At 38.1% G+C, this 22,765-nt stretch overlaps 3 protein-coding genes across 6 annotated transcripts; 2 read left to right on the plus strand and 1 right to left on the minus strand.

Annotated features, from left to right (window-relative positions):
* Positions 1 to 793: 793 nt before the first annotated feature.
* On the minus strand, positions 794 to 11,478 carry LOC121910917 (hepatocyte cell adhesion molecule-like). Of its 3 annotated transcripts, none has more exons than XM_042432303.1 (8): positions 11,343 to 11,478; positions 7,889 to 8,102; positions 5,491 to 5,832; positions 3,546 to 3,827; positions 2,652 to 2,745; positions 2,450 to 2,523; positions 2,245 to 2,318; positions 794 to 1,807 (listed from the first exon to the last, which is right to left on the minus strand). In XM_042432303.1, the coding sequence occupies exons 2-8, from the start codon at positions 7,971 to 7,973 to the stop codon at positions 1,658 to 1,660; spliced, it is 1,101 nt and encodes a 366-aa protein (XP_042288237.1). In that variant the 5' UTR covers positions 7,974 to 8,102; positions 11,343 to 11,478; the 3' UTR covers positions 794 to 1,657. The 3 variants fall into 3 exon arrangements, with proteins under 3 accessions (XP_042288237.1, XP_042288238.1, XP_042288239.1); XM_042432304.1 differs by lacking the exon at positions 11,343 to 11,478 and adding an exon at positions 10,365 to 10,385; XM_042432305.1 differs by lacking the exon at positions 7,889 to 8,102.
* Positions 11,479 to 12,440: 962 nt separating this feature from the next.
* LOC121909637 (serine/threonine-protein kinase pim-1-like) lies at positions 12,441 to 15,926 on the plus strand. Its single transcript, XM_042430166.1, has 9 exons — positions 12,441 to 12,632; positions 12,864 to 13,031; positions 13,736 to 13,912; positions 14,008 to 14,102; positions 14,255 to 14,302; positions 14,414 to 14,611; positions 14,721 to 14,901; positions 15,022 to 15,195; positions 15,310 to 15,926. The coding sequence occupies exons 1-9, from the start codon at positions 12,581 to 12,583 to the stop codon at positions 15,399 to 15,401; spliced, it is 1,185 nt and encodes a 394-aa protein (XP_042286100.1). The 5' UTR covers positions 12,441 to 12,580; the 3' UTR covers positions 15,402 to 15,926.
* A 103-nt stretch (positions 15,927 to 16,029) lies between these two features.
* Positions 16,030 to 21,315, plus strand: styxl1 (serine/threonine/tyrosine interacting-like 1). 2 transcript variants are annotated; one of them, XM_042430167.1, is made up of 8 exons: positions 16,030 to 16,845; positions 16,934 to 16,995; positions 18,267 to 18,366; positions 18,736 to 18,869; positions 19,037 to 19,185; positions 19,307 to 19,404; positions 19,779 to 19,891; positions 21,097 to 21,315. In XM_042430167.1, exons 1-8 carry the CDS (start codon positions 16,743 to 16,745, stop codon positions 21,226 to 21,228), a joined length of 891 nt encoding a protein of 296 aa, XP_042286101.1. In that variant the 5' UTR covers positions 16,030 to 16,742; the 3' UTR covers positions 21,229 to 21,315. The 2 variants fall into 2 exon arrangements, with proteins under 2 accessions (XP_042286101.1, XP_042286102.1); XM_042430168.1 differs by having other exon boundaries at positions 16,934 to 16,959.
* The last annotated feature ends 1,450 nt before the right edge of the window (positions 21,316 to 22,765 follow it).

Raw genomic sequence — 22,765 nt, forward strand, 5'->3', positions numbered from 1 at the left:
CTGAAAATTCAGATAAAAATTCAGAGGCCAGCAGGACTGTACACTATAACAAATAGAATTGGCTGTGAAGTTTTCCATTTTGGTTGTGAAAGACTCAGAATGAGGCTTTTAAATGAGTTATAATAAGTTTAGGTCTAGGGTTGATTATTAGGCTTGAGTTGAAAATGGCTGCAATTCCAGCTCCTCAGCCAGTGTCTTGAGGAATGTGAGTATTAATATGACTCCAGGGAGTGGATTCATTTAGACTGACATATTCTTTATGACACAGCCAGGTTTCAGTAAGACAAGATAAATCAATATTATAATCTGAGATTAGATCGTTCATTAATACGGCTTTAGATGACAGAGATCTAATGTTTATGTCTAAGAGTCCACATTTAATTCTCCTATTTTGTTGTACTATTGCAGTAGTGGTCTTAATTGTTTTTAGATTTTTATGAATGACTCCTCTGTTTACTTTAGATTTAATTGATTTAAGTGGTCAGGGGGCACACACAGCTTCTATGTAGTTTTGGGTGGGTAACTGCTCTAATGGAAGCGCAGAGAAGCGTGTAGGACTGCAGCTCTGCCTCCTGGTCTCAACTCAGGGTTGTCATGGTTTTGGTCTACTAATAAACTCAACCAAAATGGGATGTATGCCGTCTCTCCTTATCAGACCAGGTCTTCCCCAGAAAGTCTGCAAATTGTTTATGGAGCCCACGTCATTTGATGAATGGATACGAGCTAAGAGGCGCAGAAGAAATATTACAATTACACATGTTTTTGTGTTTTGAGAATTTCACATTTTTATTAAAGTTTGTATAAAATACCATAGCCCCTCCTCCACAATGACTTTGTCTCCCTACTCAATGAAAATACTATTAAATCATGTAGTAGAACTAAAATAATGAATTACATAATTTCACAAAATATCACAAAGTAACTGCTGGACCTTACTGAACTCTACAGAAATTATCACATGTACAAAAAACAAACACTTACCCAACCACCCACCCAATCAAGACCTTGACAAAAGAGTAATTTATTAATTCACAGGGAGGAGGGTATCTGAGGGTGAAATATTACTGGAGCTACCTAAGCAGCAATCGTCACAGCTGAAGGTGAGGCGATAGCAGAGGTACTAGATGTTGACTTCGAGAAAAGTCAGACTGCATTAAGGTCTGTAATCCCCAACTTCTCCCTAGAAATACATAGTTTAAAGGTAGTGTCTCAGCAGCTTCTGTAGTTTCATTTCTTTTTAATATTTGTTTGGTGGTGACTTTGGGGACAGGGGGCATTTGCCTTAATTGACAGGCCATTTACTTTATCCCACTACAGTTTGACAGCTGCATCTTATGGACCCCATTCCAGGTTCATGCAGGCTCCATGCAATTTCCCAAATTTTGGATTTTGTCGTTCCACAAACAACAACAGTGTTGAGTAGTAAACCCAAATCCAGGTTTCAAAGCCATTTAAAAATGTGTCTGTCACACTGCTTATTTTAATAAAAACATATTAACACGCAGTACTGACATTATTGTAAAACTCTAGACACTGGTTTTTGAGATCATTCCCAAACTGTGGGCTGATGTGCAGAAGTTGCCATCCAAGAGTCAGGAGCAGTATACAATAGGTGGGTCTGATTTGCAGCTTCCTTCGATATGGAGTGGACAGGCTTTCAGGTGTACTTGTGGGAAGAACGGGCAGGGGAGCCATTAGACTGGGTAAAACAGTCAGTGTAGTTGGGGGAACTGGTGTAGCATGGTGGGTTGTCAAGTTCAGAAGCAGATCCAATGCTGTTGCTGGATGAGTCATCCATGGAAGGATCCTGCGAAACAGGACAACTTCATTCCAAATCCATTTTCTGCTAACAGTTATAAATCAAAACAAATTTTATTTTGTCAAATTGTATTGTCTTCCAGTAACACTTCACTTCACATGTTGACAGTTCCAGACATTCATACTGTGAAGTGTCACAATTACTGCCACTGGTCCTTAATAAATGCTCAGGACACACACAACCTTCTACTGTACACTACAGGGCCACATGATCAACATGGATGGTTAATTCTGCAGATTGTTGGAGGTTGCTCCAATATGTCTAAACTGTCACCATGTTGTTTGTTGTGTCACCTGTTCTGTATTGTGGGCTGTAGTTAAAATTGTAGCCTCCAAGAGATGCTAGCGTAGCTTCAGATATTTAGTCTTGTTACCCTTTGTGATTCATAGAATGTCATAAAATCATAGTGGTGATGAGAGAGATACCTTTTGCTGCAGGATATAAAGTGACGTTACTGCAGTCTTTCCATTATGCTGTGTCATTTTTGGAAGTGCTTCATCTGTGGCAAAGCACAGAAACATTGGACTGTCATTCATACACATTGCCCACAATTTCCCAATTCCAGTTTCATCATAGATAATCTGACCATGTTTTGCAGTGGATTATGACATGAATACAACAATTATACACCTGTGTGATTGATTGGTGACTGAAGAGAGTCGTCATAAAATCTGGAGAGAGGCTTTCTTGTTGGATGTCTTGACCTAACACAGACAAAAAAGTATACCAATGCCTTAATGTTAAAGTTATAATGTTGATCTCCACTCCTACCTTTCTACAATCTGTCTCATAATTATATTAGGATTCATTTAAAAGCTTATAGCAGTCTCACTTTTTGGAAGGCGTCCAGCAGGCACATACTGTTACCAAGGTGATCAGGAGGAAGATGCCTCCGGTGGAAAGGATGATATAGAGGGAACTTCTTCCTGGTAGGATAATGCCACATTATGGTCAGTGAACATAACAGGGAACAGAATAACAAGGGAACATACAAAGAGGGTCTTACATTATACAATTGTTTAACTTATATATTTTTTAAAAAATATCTGGGAGTAGTTTTTTAAATCTTCCAAATTGTTAATCTTGGTTGAGACAACATTTACTGTGTACTCCACCATTTCCAAGCATTCAGCCAGCCATGTTCTAGTCAGTTGTCAAGGCCACATCTATTAAAACCATGGTTTATTATTTGGGTTTAGTTTTTGTTGCTCTGGCCATTGGCTCTATCTGTTATGATAATATTGTGCTCATCAAAGTAAAGGTTAAATTTCTCAGATTGCAGCAATCTTGTTAAAAATGGGTCCAGTTGGGCAAGAAACATTAGCAGTCAGATGATCAAAAAAGTTTTTTAACAAGCCAACAGTTAAAAAAACATTTAAATTGTGATGGATGTGGACAATGGACAGTTTGGCTAATCTCTTTACTATTCACCTTCATTTCCTCTTCTTTGGCTAACCCAGGTGTTTGTTTACAACCTTTTTGATAGTTTGACTGCTCGTGTTTCATGCCCTGTTGGATCCATTTTTAGGGATGTCACTAATTTCGCAAGGCAGGAAGGTTTTTATGACAGGAAGAAGATTGTTTGAGATGTGGTCCTGCTCCTGAATTTCACCTAAATTTCCAATTAATTAGACTTCAGGTATTATTTTAGCCATGCTAGCAGCATGGTTCTATGAATGGTAATGTTGTTGGCACTGCAACTGTTAAGTAAGACAGCATCACTTACTGTAGACAGTCAGTCTGATGGGCAGGCTCGTCATGCTGCCTACGGGATTCTCCACTGCGCAGCTGTAGATGTCATCATCTGCCATCAACACTCGTGTTATGGTCAAGAACTTCTGGTCAGGTGACAACACAAACCTCGTCACATTGGTCAGTGGTTTTCCACCTTTTAACCACCTGTATGTGGTCCTGGTTCCATTGTCATGAGAGCAGTTGAGGATGATGTTTTCGCTGAGCTCCAGCACTGATGAAGCCTCCATGTGGATATAGGGCCTGGATATAGGCTCTGTGGAGAGGTCAGTGAGTGTCATTGTAACAATCTTGATTGTAGATTTACAGACAGTATATACAATAGATACACAACATGTAAAAACATTGAAAAGAAATAACAGTAAACATTCTGCCCTCCATATTTGATACAGTATTTATGGTGACCCTACATTTCAGAAAACAACCATATCAGAAAATACATTCCATAACATGCACATGACTGTGCATGTTATGGTTCCATCTGCTCTAGTTTTTCTGCATCCTGTCTTATTTATTTAAACCACCTGCACTAACTGATTTTTGGGGGTACTTTGGGGCAGCAGAAAATATTTGGACACAGTCCAATATTGGTTACTATACGTCCCATCCTCCCTCAAGCATGCTGTCGTTCAACCTTCAAACCAAACCTAGATCCAACTATACTGAATAACTTCCAGCCATTCTCAAAATTATCATTGCTTTTTTAGCGATAAGGTCCTGGCTAAAGTTTTCTATTGTCCCTTTTTAGATTGCAACAAAATTGTGGACAAATTCCAGTCAGATTTCAAGATGAACCCCGCCATGAGCCATGTAATAGTGTTGAGAAAATTGAGGAAAATTATTATATAATGAAAGTCCATTACACTTGACTAATGGAAACATCCAATGCTCTTAGAGCATCACTTGGCAGGGAATTGCACTTTCAGCCATAAAGTAGGAAGCAAAGCTCTTCCTGACACAGATTGGATCGTGTGGAACGTTGTTGCTTCCTCCTACTCTTCTTCAGGACACAGGTGACCTTCTCACAGCCTTCTGTGTGGGTGGAGCTGATGTCATTGTTCCACTATTTCATGCACAACTGAGCTGTAACATATCAGGAGGTACTCTCCACTAAAATCCCTGGCTGTGAAAGCTGGAAAATGAAGACCTGTCCCTACTGGTGGTGAGATGAGCATATGCCACAAATGGCCCAAATCTTTTTATTTTGATTTAGCCACTACAACCTGCATAAAATATGTTTATTAATCTATACTGTATATGATTATTTGTTACATGTGGCATTTTGTTTAGTTGCAGCACAAGTAAACATAAGCAGCATGTGCTGTTTTGTGTGCTGAATTGAAATGGAGTTGAAACCACACCCAAGTGACACTGTGACGGTCTGAATCTGGTAACCTCATTGCTTCACTCACTTACAACCTGAACAGAGGTCTCATCAGCCAAAGTGAAGACACCTGTGTAGGTGTGTAGGGCTGTTATATCTGTTAAGTAGGTTAACCCCTGGCTAGAACTTGCAATTATCTAGATGTGACTACTGAACATATTGTGGAGGATAGCACAATATATCATATATACATACATGTATATCATACCATAAGGATTTGCAACTTAATCTCTAAGCATTAATAACGTGACCATGAGAAGAGACTTGCAGCTCCTGTTGCAGCATGGTCACACAAATATAATAATTATCTCCATAATGTGTATTTCAACAAGAGTCCACCAGATTGGGGGATATAATTATGCTGAATCATAGGTAAGTGTTTATATCCACTCATCAATACTTGGAACTTAAGATGGATTTGAGTCGAAGACAGCTTTGTGTCTTCTCAAACACTGGTTCAGACTAAAGAGAAGTAGGTGTGATTATACCCTTACATTAATTTGAGAATCATACAATACAAAACTTGTCCTCCTACCATCCACAGTGAGTGCGATGCTGCCCTCTCCTGTAAAGGTATCATCTGTGATGGAGATCTCCACATCATAAGTCCCTTCATCAGAGAGTCTGAGGTTGTGGAGAAGCAGAGTCCCATTCTCAAATACCAGGATGCGGTCACGATACTCAGGCCTCAGGGTCCCAATAATGTCAGTTCCAATCGACTGGACAACAGTGACAGACTTTTCTCTCTTGAGCTGCCACTTGATCACCGGCAGGTCGAGACTGAAGCTAACATAGCGGACTGACAGAAGGGCCTCCCCTCCTACTGTACCTCTAATGAGAGTGTTGGGGATAGTCATATTCACTGCCAGCACCCCACCTGCAGAGAAACACAGAGGAGAGGTTCTTGCAGTAGATCTGTTTCTTCATGTTCACACAATTCCAATATAGCACTTCTACAAGTTAACTGATACTGCAGTGGGTTTTGACCTTATTGTAATAGGCTGATATGCCTTATATCACATGGCAGAGTACTCCTGACCAAGCCAAACAGGCAAGTTTGTGGGATCTTGATATCTGAATGAGCACTAATCCACTGTAAATTGTGTCTAATAAAAAACTAAATTTACATCAATGGCATAATGTGTCAGTCAGGGTTAACTAGCTGTCTAAATTGTTGTGCAGCTTACTCTTTTGAGCCTTTCAGATATTGCAGTGTAGGGATCATGGCTACTAGTTACTACTACTAGATCATGTTTTTCATCATGTGCAAATTGCCATTGATGTTTTCTGATCAGTTCACATTTGTGGCAATGATGCTTTCATTCTGTGCATGCTGACATGATAAAATTGTCTCAACCTTGTGTTTTCTCATGTTGATTTTTGCGAGTAATCTTAAAAACATTACCTTTTGTTTTCTCAACCCCTGTGAGTTTGCAAAATAGCTTAATGCAGCTTTAAAATATATGCCTATAAGATATTGACACAGCAGTTTGTAGCTTCATATGGTCTTCATAAATCAGCAGGAACTATGTATGTAATCATCAATCAATGAAAACAGACCACAATATAAAGACACAAGAAGACTAAAACTAAATAAAATGCTATAAAATAAATGATACACCAAAAAGCAATTTTTAAAAAGTGGGTGTGTGGCATGTTCAGTTATACAGCAACCTTTATTTTAACCTGAATTCTGCAAAACTGTGCATTTTTGTGCATGTGCACTTTTCTGCACATTGGCATTTCACATTGCATTGGCATTGGAATTTCACATACAATGTACATTGTGGAATCATCCATTATGAATGTATTTTGTGGGGATACTGGGATTTCTATTGGAATGGCTTTGTGAACAGTTATTATTAGCAATTCAAGCACATGGGCAAGATGTAAATAGTCTTCACTTTTCACTGTGCATGTCAGTGTTATTGTTTTTTCAGCCACATTGAGTGACACAGTAGTTAGCTGAGAGCTAGTGTGGGCATCAGCCCTCACCACTGCTGTATACTGGGGCCAGTTTGCATGGCAGATCCACATTACCATGGTAACAGCTGTCAGTTCTTGGGATGGGCCAACATGAACCAACAAAAGTGGGGATTGTTTGTTCAAATTTCCTTCTTGGCAGTTCATGAAAAGAGCACTGGGAGCAATCCAGATGCCATGCTAGCTTTGCAGAAACAGAGCAGCTCAGTGACTCTGCTGCTAGCCACAACAATAGCAGGACAGTGATGACAGGTCACAGCCACAGCTGAAAATAACTAAACATCTGAAAACACTGGTTCTGGTACAGCCTGTGGGCACAATTACTGTATTACTTACAAAGGGTTGACACAAGACTGTATAAGCACCCACACAGTCTAATGCAATCCAATACCCCAAGAACAAATACTACCTTTGTGTTGTCAATTTCTGCAATATTGTGCAATACACTGCAAAATTGACCACAAATGCATGGTCATACCATTTTGTGCCCAACCCTGTATATGTTCTATTTGTATTTATGTATTGCAATTTGAAAATCACCTTACAATTGTTCAACTGTAAAAACACAAATGCTACACCGATGTTTCAGTTACTGTAGAATATACTTAAATTTTGAGTGTGTATGATTTCCATCATCTTATTGTTAAATCTAGCAAGTTGGTGTTCAGCACTAAATTAAGAGGCAATGGGTTATTTCCAGAATCATATTTGCAATTTGTAAATGTGTGATTCCCTTATATCTCCCTTATACTGAAAAAACAAAAACGAAATTAAATCGGCTGTTATTTATTTATTTGCTACAATTTTGTGTGAATTTAATCGTTACAAAATGTTTCAGACAGTTCACAAACATGCAAGTCAAACATAGGATATTAGACCATTATTAGATAAAACTATTCGATCTACTTAGCAATTGTGAAGCAAGCTCTAAAGTAGAAAATGTGACATACCTGAATCGAAGAAACCAAGACACGCAAGCAATAAAATCTGTGAAATTATCCTGGCTTTTGAAGGAGAATCCTTCTCTGCCTTCATCTTTGGTCTCAAGCTTTGTTTTCCTTCCAGTCAACCAGCATGATTTGTGACACTGGGCAGGACAGAGCACACAGTCCTTCATTCAGCTTGGCTCTGCTGGGACTGAGTACATGTTGTTCTCAAAAGCGACTGTAGAAAAGCAGGACAAAAGTGTGTGTGTCTGAATGTCCATTTTGTATGGTTAGAAAAAAAGTGGTTCATCCTTATGGAAGTATGTTCTCAGTAAATATCATCATAATCTGCCTGTTAGACCTTTATATTTCCTAAGTGCAAGGTAACATTGTAGTCCAATTTTGGTGCTGGTGGAAAAGTCAGAAGGTCACCAAAACACATGGATTAATCCTCTGAGGACCATGAATATCCACAAAAATGCTACAAGTGATTAGTTACGCTGGGGCTGCCTTAAAGGGAAATTGGTAGCACAAGTGGAAAGATTGAGGGAGTCACCAAAATTATTAGCAATCATTCTCTGGGGACCACAAGTGTCCATATTGGCAATTTGGCCAGTCAAGATATAGTATCTTGCTCTGGACTAAACTGTTGGGCTGAGTCACCAGCCAACCCACTAACCAACCAATCCAACATGACTATCTTAAACCCAGCTAGCAGGATAACAAATGTTCACTTTTGAGAGTTGCAAGGGGGTGCCTTCTTCCCTTTTTAAAAACTGGACAAAAACACTCCTTACACAAGAGTATTATTGATCAAAACACAACGTGTTGAGTGCGTTTCTCTGACATTTCCTCTGATATTTGAAAACTGTTTTGTTTTGACATTTTGAAACCTGTATTGTTTAAATCTCTTTTACTTCCCAGCAATCTTCTTCCTTTGTTCGTGCATTACTGTGTTTCTTGGCACCTTACCACCTTGTAGATTTTGGAAAAGTGTAAAACAACTGGTGGGGTTCTGTATTGCCTCACCCGTATATGTGTCATTATATGCATGCACAAGGTAAATAAAGTGGGGATCCACTCATAAAAACATTGTTCCGTAGCGTTTCTAGTGGTCAGAAACGTCAAAGGATACCTTTAAATGCGCTACTTCAGTCAGTACAGAACTACTTATGTGTCTTTGTAAATTGTTTGAGGGAGAAATATTCACACACATTTGCTGGTTTTTAATATTCTTAAGGACAATCATGTACCACATAATTTTATAGTGATAATGAATTAGGTGGCATTGCATTGGCATGTTCTGTACCAATATATGCAGTAGTTTATCTCTTAGCCAGGGCTTGTCACCTAAATTTCAACTCACTGTATTTATTTTAGGTGCAGAATTTATTTTTTTGTTTGTTTGTTTTTATCAGGTGAACTTTATAGGATCACTTAATTATCAAACATAAGTCAGTTTCCTGATGATGCTACACTGTTTCTGAAAAACAATACTATAATTTTGAAAAGTATAGCGAAACTTAACTTTTTTAAAAGGCATCTGGACTGACAAGAAATTTAAAAGTCAGCTCCTTTCACTGATTAAGACTGTGATATGTGGCTGAAAGCTCTGAAAAAGCTAGTAAGTGGACCTTGAGTTGAGATTATTTTGTCACACAATAATTTAATTACTGTCTGCCTGCAGCATGGTTTGTAAAAATATACTACTTAAAATAACAAATAAAAATAACTTAAATAATCATTATGTATTCATTCTTGTGAGTTTAATTTTTTGTTTAATATGAACAGTTCATAAAAACAACCTGAGGGCGTGTGTGTGTATGTATGTGTATATATATATATATATATATCAGTGGCGGCTGGTGACTCAAAAAATTGGGGCGGACAGGAGGAAAACCAACATGGAATCTTACAACAAACTGCATCAAACTATATCATTGTCCCACCTGATGAAATCCGAGGGGTGGGGGGCAATTTTATATGCCAATAAAACAATTTGCTTTCAAAAACAAAAACCCCTGAGTGGTGAAAAGGCTGCTTCTTTAAAGACATTTAACATATAGGCTATATAATGTCTCTAAACAAAGAAGTGCTCATTTTAGCCATGGAGTGGTTCAAATGTGTCATTTTACCAACAAAGTGAAATTCAAATTTATAGTACTGTTCTATTGTGAAGACAAATTTATGTTCTCATCAAAAACAGAAAACATATCACATGATTTACATGTGATATGTTGTGTATTTTCTTAGTATACAGAAATACATAAAGTAGCACAAAGCTTATGATGTGATACAGGTTCAGATCAGTGCTGAATACTAGAAAGATTGAACACTAAAAAACATTCACAGATCTAAAAGTGTAGGTTCACATCAGAAAGTATTAATACATGTATCAAATACATGACTTACACACCCTTACACACCCTTATCTATATGTACATATACAAAATATAGGCCTAGTTAACACTAGGGGTGTTAACATGAACACAAAACTCACGGTACGGATCGTATCAGGGATTTGAGTCACGGATCAGATCATTATTAGGATCTGAGAAAAAAAAGGGGGGAGACAAATAAAACTTTGTTTTCCATTTATTCTATAACTATACTGACAGCCAGAAACAGCAAGGAACTTTTGCCCATGGTCTTAAATGAAAACAACATTTAAGATGTCCAATGTTTAAATAAAATAAAATAAAATATCTAAAATATTCAATGCTCAGTTATTGCAATACGAGGCATGAAACCTTCCTCTTTTAAACAGTGAATGAAACAGCCTCTGTCCACATCATCAAAACTTGATAATAACAAATATTCACCGCTAACGTCAGTTAACAGCTAGATGCTAATTAGCTGCTCAGCTGCAGCACATTAAACAGCAGGTAAACAACTCAAATGTCACTTTGGAACCGAATTAGATGCTGGTTTGATCATTGCTCTTCAAAATCCCTGTTAACATTAGCGACACGCTGTCTGCCCATGACTTGTACTTACAGCTTTTTGTTTACTTTGTCTCAAATGAGACATTAAATTTTGCAATTAATCCGCAGTTCATATGCCTGCCGAACCATGGGGAGGGGGTGGGGGTGGATCCGTACAAATCACGGATCAACCACTAGTTAACACTTATTATTCTAGCTACTTTAAGCTTATTACTCAATATAGGCTCAGCTTAAAAACGAACTAAAGAAACTGTCAGAAGCAAGCAGCCAGACCTCCTGCACTCATTCACTAATTACACAACATCAACAGGTGACTGAACAACAACTCAATTAAAAACGAATGAATGAGTGAGTCCAGACAGCTCACTGTGACTTCAACAAGCAAACTAACGTTACCCACAACACATTATATGATCTCTGCTGCATTCTTGTTAAGGAGATAAAAAACACAAAAAAGCCACACAGAGACATTTAACCATCAGAGATGAAATTAGCGACCATAGAGACAGAGAGAGAAGCTGTATCTGACTCACGTTATCTGACGTCTTCTTCTTTCTTTCATGGAGATGATGTATTCATGTTATAACATCCATTTATGACTGTTGGTCATCTTGTTTGTTAGTTAACAGAACTTTGTGGCTGCTGGTTAACCAGTCTGATATCATTAGCAACAATGACAAACAAGCTAACTCTCCTGGTTGTTTCTCCGGTTGCTTCTCTCTCCAGCCTCCACGGCAGCGTCCTGCTGCTGCTACACTGCACAGACCAGATAATTTCTCCCGTTAGCTTAACAACAGTCCTTAACAGTCCTTCCATAGATGTATAAAGAGGCCTTCAGGCTGCTACAACAAGCTAACTGTTGCGTTGGCTAACGCAAGGATCTATCTACTGCTGCGACTCTGCCTTACAGTGGAGAGAATTGAAGATGAAATCTGGAAACTATCATTGGACCAACTCGATGTCAATATTGCATTCTGGTTGTTGATTGGTAAGGGAGGACAGCCTCCCTTGGAGCGTCATTTTACGTGTCATGGCCAATCACAGATTAGCATGAAAAAAAAAGAAATACATTGAGTCCAATGTAAGAGATCCCGCCCTGCGGTGGACAGCAGGCACCCGTCCTCCTCTGTCCCCCACTCCACCTCCACCAATTGCGCCCCCCCACCACCACCACTTCACACACTTCTCTTTCTCCTCCTGCCCTGCAGGTGTCGCCGTTGAAGCATTTTAAACAGAATTTCAGCAATGGATTTTTTCCAAAGAAGAGAGAAAAAATACTCTATAAATACTGAGATTTGGTAATGGTTTATTTCAACCAAATATTCTTTTTTATATTTTGATCTCCCTTTTGCCTCTCAAAAGTAGAGGAGGATCAACCTCCTCTGCCCCATAATTTATTTATTTGTGTGTGTGTGTGTAATATGTGTATAATATGTATATACTGTATATAATGTTTTTGACTTTTAATATTTTTAACTAAAACTTAAAGAATGTTAATCATCATTATAGTCTTATATATAAATAAATATTATGCATGATTAAATGCCTCACATACACAGTTTATCTTATTCAATATTCGGCAGCCATTTTGATCAAATGCATTCTGTGTGATGTCACAGATGTGAAGTCATAACAGAACATGACACAACATTCCGTGTTCTGTTCATCAAACCCTCAGAACACGGGACAAACTGTCAGATACTGAATCATTGGATCGACATTCGCTCGTTGCATCGACGTTATCGTGTTAAAAACTTGTTTAAACGCCGTCATGAACAAAGACTCTGAAAAACCTTGTCAATCTCCAGATGTTTGGAGAAGAAGTAAGTGAGAAAAACTGGCAATCACTTATTTATACTAATTTATATCATTTACCAGTTGGCACTAATTTCTCAGATTCCTGTTGCTGAGCACTTTTTCTCACCTTGACAAGGTATCTGGGATCTGAGTCTGAAATGTGTCTTGATAAAAAAAAAAAAAAAAAAGATTACTTTATACAATTAATGACAAAAATTCACAACAAATTAATGTTCCACTGTTTTTCTCATTTGCAGAGATTAATAGCAGCCAGACACAACAAAGTCCACAGGCTGCACAAGATGACAGGACCAGGGCCAGGAAAAGAAAGACCAGTCCTGACAAGGAGACCCCCAAAAAGAGGAAAAGGGTCTCTAAAGCTGAACCTTATAACACCTCAGAAGAAGGTGTTGGTGTGAAAAGAGGTAAGTCCGCATCCTCCTCAACGGACACTTGAAGAGGTAGGTTCACCATGTGAAATTACAGATGGAAGTGTACATCATCAGGATTCATTATTACAGAAAACACTGAAATGTCCATCAACTGGGGCATTAGGATCAGCTCAGTCTTAAACAGTTAACCCAGATTACAAAGAAAAAAAATCCCACTTTCATCTAGTGGTATCTATTATTGCAGATATTGTGGTTTTATTTGTTAAGGTTTTAAGATATCTGTCTCTGAGATTTTTTCCCTTCACCCCACTACAATGGAGGTGAAAAATAAAATTCCATTTTTGGTGCTCACAGCATTAACAAATTTTATTTAAAAATTAAAAAAAGCAACATCTCTTTGCAAAAACAGCACCCTAAATGCAATGAATAATCCACAAAACACACACAAACTGTTGGCTTTTAAGTCAAAATTCTATAGTATATATAAACTTGAACAAATAAAACAAAACTATGGATAGATGCCACTGGAGGGAAGAGAGAAATGTGTTTTTAAATGCATCAACTTTAGAGGTGTTGGTAGGCATATTTTTTTCCACTTTGGACAGAGCCGGGTTAACTGTTCCCCCTGCCTCAAATCTTTATGCTAAGCTAGGATATCTAAATCTCAACTCCAACCCTGTACTTTTTTTTATCATCATCAACAATCTAATATTACTCTGGGTGTTTCTCATCTGTAGAGAGCAGCAGCAGCCTATTAGAGGGGTGCAGTACATCTCTGGCCCCGAGAGGCGTTAAGAGGGGAGCCACTGCTGATGGAGAAGGACCAACCAGGAAGAAGAAGAGGAGTGTTGACTTGAAAGAGACCAAAGAGGAGGTCAAGGAGGACTTCACCTCCTCAGTAGAGGCCTGCAGAGGTTGGTAGATAGATTATTGAAGGCTTTAAGTAACATGAAATTAATTAATGTTCCTAACAACTGAACTGAAACAAAATGTCTCTGTCACTGTTTAGCTGAATTTGAGGCCAAATATGAACAGGGGAACCAGCTCGGTGAAGGAGGCTGTGGATCTGTGTTTGCCGGCTACCGCAAAGCAGATAATTTACCAGTAAGTGTTACTTACATACACATTCTCATGTTTAACGTGCATTGTTTTGCTGCATTTTTTTTACACAGGGCTAATATTTCATGTTGGTCTGAACACAGCCCGACACAGTACGTTCAGAAAGTGTTAACCAAATACCTGTTTGTGTCTTGTAGGTAGCCATTAAACACGTCCCAAACGATAAAGTGTTCTGCAAACAAGTGGTAAGTGAGCAACACCAACATTTCTTGGACTGAACTAAATGCATTATGGATTATTTATGAGTATTTATGGAGCTTCTTTCCCTTAACCTTCTATTTGTTTTGATGTTTCAGGATAAGAATGGGAACCAGCTCTCTGTGGAGGTCGCCGTGATGTTAAAACTCGGAATGACTGAATCAGCTGTGTCCCTGCTGGACTGGTACGATCTGGACGAGGAGCTCATATTGGTCCTGGAGAGACCAGTGCCCTCTGTAGACCTCTTCACATACAATGAGATCAACGGAGGATGCCTGGAAGAGGAGGAGGCCAAGGTAAGTAACTGGAGGTGTTTGTGTGCAAGTTCAGGCCATGTTGGCAGATCCTCTGATGTTTTTTCAAACACTCCCTCTCCCCTCATCTCTCTCTCTATCTCTTCCTCAGATCATATTGAAACAGCTGCTGGACGCTACAGTAGAACTTCAGGATAAAAACATCTTTCACCGAGACATCAAGAAGGAAAACATCCTGATTGAGACTGGCGCTGATGTCCCACGTGTCCGTCTCATCGACTTTGGCTTGAGCTGCTTCGTTAAGAGAGGATCGTCGTACCGCATCTTTTACGGTATGATGTCTGGGTACTACTCCCGCTCTTCACTAATTTACCGATCGGTGACTTTTGCATTTAAAGAGAGCCTCTCCGCCTCCTCATCTTCACAGTCTTTATTATGTCTGTGTATTTCAGGTACCTCATGTCACATCCCCCCGGAGTGGTACAGTTGTTGTGCCTACCGTGCCGGCCCCACAACAGTTTGGCAGCTGGGAGTAGTCCTGTATGAAATTCTGCACAGTAAATCATCATTTGAGACCAGAGAGTTCCTGGGCAACAAGCTAATAATCAGCAACAAGCTGTCCAATGGTATGAAAAACATGCTTATAGGCAAACATGACATAATTCTGTTTATTTTAGTTCACATTTTGATGGATCGCTGAAGCTGTTGCCTTCATCTTTCTTCTCCTTCTTTCTCTCCAGAATGCCAGGATTTCTTGCAGAGTTGTCTGACCAAAGTTCCCGAGCGGCGACCCACACTTGAGCAACTACAGCACCACCCATGGCTCAGATAAACTGACACTACACACACACCTACAAGCATTTAAAATCATCAGTCATCATCAATCAAGATTTATTTTCACTTACGGCCCCTCATTACATGAATAGCACTAGCACTGTTTTCTCTTTGACAGGAAGACGGATGTAGATGAGTGCGGCTGGACCGTTTTTAATTGGAATCATCTAATTCGGCTCATTATTTTGGACATTTTACATTAATACTTTTACTTTTCTCCCACCTGTAGTTCCTGTAGCACCCCCAGTCATCCGAGGAGAGGGGATCTCTCTTTGAATTGCCTTTCCCGAGGTTTCTTCCCATTTTCCTTCTGGCCGCAGGATTTTGGGGAGTTTTTCCTCGTCTTCTTAGAGAGCTTGGGCTGGGTCAGGAGCTGCTGCTGATGAGCAATTAGGAGCCAATGAGCCATTATGTCATAATAATGACAAACGTAATCATAAAAACAACAATAACAATAATAATGTCCACAATAAGTCCATAAAAATAAACATTAAAAAAATGAAAATGAAAGAGTCCTTTTTTTGTTTAGACCACAGAGAATCATCATAATCTCTCTTATTGCTTTTTGAGTGATATACATTTTCTGGATTTTTTCCTTTAATTTTCAATAACATTTTACATTTATCTTAATAGTAATTTCATCTGACACAAAAATAACATTGAAATAGTGCATAAAATAGCAAATAAGTTCTTCTTAACACTATCAAACTGACCAACAGACAGTTTGTGCAATAGTTTGTGTAATGAACAGAGGAAAATTAACAACTTATACTGCTGCTTTACTGCTTTTATTTATTTACTGTAACTACATCAGGAGAAGCCATGTGAAATCTCATTGTACCTGAGTATAATGACAATAAATATCATTCAGTCATTCACTCATCTGTTAATTTGATGTCAGACTGTTTTCTGCTTGTTGCAGGACTATCAAAAAGACAAGCCAGAAGTGATAAATAAGAAAAAGTTTTAATAATTAGGTGAAATAACTTCTTGTCAGACAGCTCTCTATCAGATTAAATTCAACATTTATCAGCTGAATGACTGCAGATAAACATAAATAATATTAGCACACTGAAATGTAAAATTAAACTCAGAGGATAAACCTGGTCATGAAATGAACGGTTGTGACTTTAAGGCTTTACATCATCATCACCAACCACCAATGAGGGAGGACATTGAGTTGCTTAGCAACAGAACCCATACAAACACCAACTGTGCTCTTTGAACACAAGAGAGCTCCTTTCCACATATGTTTTTGCCCTACAGGTCAAGCTAGTTGTTTTTATGTGTTTGATATGTGTTTGTAGCTACTTGTTTTGTTGTTGTCAGTCTTCCTGCGATGGCTGGAATTATGATGTGTGAACCGCTGGAGCTCTATAATCTCCTCAACCAGAGCAGCCGTGTGTCCAGGCTGGCAGAGATCAACTACCTCTGTTTGATTGGTAAGAGATGGGATTTAGCTCAACTCAGAGTCCATGGGATCGCTTGTTAAAAGTTGTAACGTATTTGTGTATGTCTTTTTTTTTCTAGATGCCCGTGAAACTCAAGATTACAATGTGAGCCACATCATAACAGCTAAAAATGTCAAGATGGTATGGAAATCATCATGTATGTTCGTCCCATCAGACCCAGCCTGATGGGTATAAATTGGCAAAAATTGACGTATGAACTAAAACTCTGTAAAGACATAAATGCCTTAATTTAACCAAATAATTGGTACAAGCATTAAGATTAACACACCTAGATTACTGTTCAGTGATACTGTCCAATAGATCAGAATATAATTTAGATAAGTTACAGGTAATACTTGGACAGCACCTCACTGCCCGTTTAGAACAAGGAGAGTGACAACAAGTAATTGTTTGTATTGGTTAAGTGTAAAAAACAGGGTGTCTTACTCCTTTAAAATCTCAGAAATATTTAAAGCAGGTCTTTATTTATGAAGAAAAATCTGTGTCTCTAATTGAGAAGTCTCAAAAAACATAATTGCCAAAAAAGTCATTGGTATAGAAAATGTAAAGAAATAATTCAAGTGATAATTGTTTTTGACAAAATAATTATTCATATCTGTACACTTACATGTATTTAAGGTGGATGAAAATATCTTCTTTTTAATTGGTGATTACACCACTTGACATTTTTATGCATATTTAATAAAAACTTTGTTGAAAAGATTAAAAAAGTTATTCAAAAACATGAAATCTATAAGAACAAGAATAAGACATTACTGAGAACCTAAAAGCTCATGCTTTTAGAACCAATTTCTACATTTTAAAAATCCTTAAAGATATCACAGCAAGTAAAAGTCCAGAGATACGTTATAGAAACCTGTTCTTTTCAGCTAGACACCATTATTTTATCAAGTAATCATCTGAGGGTCATTATTTATTTCCCCCAATGTAGAATTCAATAGTAGAGTTCAATACTGGTTTAATACAATACAAAGTATTGACAAATAGCGGCAGGGAGTTCATTACCAGGTTTACTGACAGCAGAAAGTAATAAAACTAGGTAAATAAAATGTAAGAATTTTTCACAAGAGATGGTGTAGCTTAATAAAAGACTAGTTTTACTCTTCAAACATGTGATATTAAATAGAGAATCACGGTTTTATTCGTGATTAGGATATGTAAATTGCTTCTCTGAAGTGTTAGATGTTTTATGTGATACTTTCATTTAAGAATTGCAAACACTTCTATGTGGAGCCCGTGAAGATTAACTATCATTGTTACAGTACCTGATGTGGATCTAAACAAAAGAACTAAAAGACAAGCCTAGAAATACAGCTCAGCCTCTTTATTCCTTTAGTTTCTAGGATTATATATGTGTCAAATATCAACTCTTTCTGTGTGACTCTTTCCAGGATTCAGAAAGCACATTTTTCCTGCCAGAGGCCGTAGAGGTCGACAGTATGCAGCATGTAGTGATCTATGACGGCGACACGAGCTGTTTACAGGAGCGAGGTGAGCTGACAGTTACACATAAATAAGATGTTTTGGTGTACTATACTGTCAATAAGTATGTTTTAGATTAGCTAAAGTGTTACAAAGGAAATGTTTCTTCACATGTGGTGATTGAGTTGTTTAGGTTGAGGCAACTCTAGAGCATATGAAGAGGATTTACCAGTCCACTAAACAACATAATACTGTATAGCTTTGGAGACTGTCTGTGGTTAACAATGTGCTTTTTGTATTTTCCACCATTCTCCCACAATGCACTGTCTAAGGAAGACCAGTAATTTCTTATGGCAATGCTCCCACTAGCATGAATTTCAGCAAATTTGCATTTGTGTTAGGTGATGTTTATGGGGTTGTTTCTGACTGTGATTGCAGGCAGAGCAGTCGAATGTGCCCAGTCTCTGGCTAAAGTCAGCCTCTATCCAGTCCGCATAGTGAAAGGAGGCTTTCAGAGGTTTTCAGCTCTGTACCCTTTCTTAAGGACAGAGAAAATCATCTACACCATCTTGGTAAATGAAGACAAACACACACACGGAGGCTTCATGCTACTCATAATCATGTCTGTAAAGGTTAATCTCAAAGTCTGGAGAAAGTTCAACCCAAATTCATTCAAAAGTCAGTTGATTCAAATTGTTGCTGTTGCTTACAATTGAATATATTTATGAACTTATCTCAGGAGCTGGAAAACCTCAAGACTTATCCAGTGGAGATCATAGCAGGACTGCTGTATATGGGTGACCAGAAACAAGCCATGGACTCAACAAATATCAACAAAGACCTGAAAATCAGCGCCGTCATCAGCATCTCAGAGAGTAACACTCTGGAGTAAGTCAAGACTGGATATTTGAAACATTATTAGAGAATATTCTGATCATGAGCCATAGCTGTATTGCATTTAATTTATTGAGATTGTTCTGGATTTCTATTGATTCTTTTAAATCTATAGGTCCTTAAAAGGGAACCAGAGCATCCTTAACATCCCTGTAGCTGACTCAGCAGTGTCTGATTTATATTCAAGTTTTGAAAGGATTTGTAGTTTTATTGGTAAGTTGTACTCATATTGTACTTAATAAGCTTTGAAATCTTTACAAATATTTGTAATCTCATGTATAGAAGCAGGTAAATTTGTTTTAAATGTTCTAAGTGTGTCTGTAATGTAACGCTACATTCAAGGGATTGGGAATAGCAAAAAAGTACACATTCAACTGATTTAGCTGCTTCAATTTTACATTGGGTTCAGGTGTTAAAGTTAAAAAAAAATGCAGCTGAATGAAATGTTCAAAGATCAGAGGTCATTTATTGAGACTTTTTGATAGGAACAAGGAATTATTTTTCGTTAAATTTGCCACAAATCGAGATACTGTTATGGCTTGGCTTAATAGTGTAGAGCTATCCATTTTCTTTTTTCGTGTTTTCAGGTTCATACATCAACATGGGCTCTCGTGTCCTGATCGTTTCCAGGCAGGGCAGAAGCCGCTGCAGCGCTGTGACCATAGCTTTTCTCATGCACCACCTCAAATACACACTGGAGGCAAGTGTTCATTCAGTGCAGTGTATAGTCGTGGTTACGATGTAATCTCTAGACAACAGTAAGTTATATAAGATGATTATACCCTGCTGAGAGTGTCTTACAACCCTAAGATGAGGTGTTTGAAGTGAGTTTTCAAATCTTTGGACATGTAACATGAACAAAAATGTAAAGATTTGATTTCAGGGTGAATTAGGTGTTGGAACAATTTTCCAATATGTCTGTGCAGCAGCTCCAGACATAGTTGGTGAGCACAGGTTATTGTTTTGGTCTCTGTACAGGCACAATGGTACCAAACCTTGTAACCTGCGCATGGTCACTACACCCGGCTGTTCTTGCCAAGACATAGTTAAAGCACAAAAATCTTTTCATTTAAAGGTTCTATATGTAGGAATCAGAAATTCCTTCTCATTAGTGACATCTGTGGCCGTTAAATGAGCTGTAGTCAACATCCTGATGCTTGCGGCATGAGACTATTGCACGTGATTTCTTCTTACTCGCTTACACTTCTCATAATTACATAAACAAAGCATCTCTCACTCCCGGGAGGGTGTAACGGGACAGAGTGCACAGTAAACTCGGCAGCCACACATTTCTCCGTTCTGTATTTCTCTGTTTTGTGTCTTCAGGTCAGGCTAACCCATTGTTGCTAACTTTGGAGCTAACCCCCTTTACTTTTCCAGCATTTGGGGAAACAACAGACGTGACTTTTTAGCATTTATTAACTGACACACTGTTGTGTCGTTATGTCGGTCATTTGTTGGCGTTAGCGGGAGAGAGGCAAGGGGGCGTGCAAAAACGTCACTTCTGATGGATTTTTGTGGAAAATCTGGCCCGGGTCCTTCACATAGAAATCAGTCCACAGGATGTTACAGACAATTGAGAAAATCGGGGAAGGTCTCTTTTTTCATGTTACATTACCACCCGTTCACTCATTGGCAATGAAAAACGATTAATACATGTGAATTGCTTCACAATTCTACATATAGAATCTTAAAGGATTAAACAAACAAGATGCATGTTAATTAGAGAGCTTTAGAGGTGGATATAGGAGTATTTTTTTAAGTTTGGACCAGCTAGATGCTAAGCTAGGCTAACCATGTGATACTGATGACACTCAAGAGAAAGGACACATCCCAAAATATCTTTTTTACTGTGAAATATATTCCATTTACAGGACATAATGCTATTGGTTTGACTTTTTTCAGGAGGCATGGACGCACATGCTAAAATGTAAACCCAGCATGAGGCCAAACACGGGGTTTCTACAGCAGCTGTCTGACTGGGAGCTTCACACCAGGGGAACAAAAGTGACTGATATCTCTGATCCTCGTTTTTAATAAACAGCTGAGTATTTATTTCAGTGTTATTATTTTGTACAGAGAAAGATAAGCAGTACTGGCATAATAAAAGAAAAGTACATTTGATATTCTTTGTTTTGTTTGTTTTTGTTTATCGCAGTGCTGATTTAATAAAAACCTACATGTATATGATGTGTTGAAATTTTGTGGAGGTCTGAAATATTACACTATCTCACAAAATTTGTTATGATTGTATGTTCTTCTTGTGTTTTTTGTAATCATTTTAATGAATCAATTTTATTTTGGGAGCGTCAGTGCAGAAAAGGTTTTTGTGAGGATCTTTCTGCTTTTGTGATCACCAGAATTTGCCATGTTTTTTTCACTTAAATGGAAAATATGTTTGACAGAGCAATCCCAGCTTAAAGTTCACTTACAAGCCTTTTTCCAGAGCTTTCATCCATATTACTCTGTCTTCATCAGCAGTTGGGGTTTCTTCAGTTGTCATGGAAACTGATCAGTTGACACGTGAACTCAGTCGAGATAATGTGTTGATTGGTTTCTTGGACCACAGCAGGAATGATAACAAAAACATTTTACTTAATAGATTTATAATAATTATGACCACATTTTATATTCATAAATGTACAGTATATACTCTATATAAAATACAACATACTATATATAAATATAAAACTTGTATCTGCTCTGTTTAGTGAAATTAAGAACATTTTTTGTTTTATTGCCTACAGTGCGAACAGAGGACAGTACAACAAAATAGAAAAACTCAAGTACAAGTACCTCACAATTGTACTCGCATGCAGTACTTGTGTAAATGCACTTAGTTACTTTCCATCACCGGTTGTCATACACTTTAATGTGATAAATTATCTTTTTCATAAATAAGGTAATTTTTTGATGTTTTTTGACCACCTCTAAGCCTCATAGAGCACTAAATGTTATCAGTTGGGGTTCAGTCCATACATGGCTCCGCCAGAGGTGTTAACAAATAGGAGATGACTTCTGTCATTATGTGTTCAGATGTCAAAAGAGTTACATAATATCAGCTCTAAAAATACAGGCACATGCCAAATGATGCGACACTTGATGCCCTGAAAATTGTCTTGCAGGGGTCAGAGTGCCTTCCCTGCAGAGAACCCAAACAGCTGATATAACTGAAATGGTTATGTTAGATGGTTAAGATCAGGGTCACAGTTTGGAGTTTTAAACCAAATCCTCGTTGATAAAATAGAATTTATATGAGAGGCAGTGTTGCCTGACAGGCTAAACTCAGGGCATCCATTACGAGGAGTATAACAGTTGTTTAAAGATGCTCGTGCTGATTTGTTCAAACAAGCAACCAAAATCTTCCAGATCACCAACGAGAAATCTGATTGGATGAAGTAGTTGCTAATTAGCACGTCCAATGAGCACGTCGCACGCAGGGATATTAGTCGTGGACTTGACAGCTTTGTAAAATACACTAACGTTACTTTACCGGAAGTTATTACGTTATTGAGAATAAAAGCACAGTTGATTTAACTCGCTCAGTTTAACTCAACTAATTAAAATCACGCCA

Source organism: Thunnus maccoyii, chromosome 13, assembly GCF_910596095.1.
Source record: "Thunnus maccoyii chromosome 13, fThuMac1.1, whole genome shotgun sequence".
Classification (NCBI taxonomy): Eukaryota; Metazoa; Chordata; class Actinopteri; order Scombriformes; family Scombridae; genus Thunnus; species Thunnus maccoyii.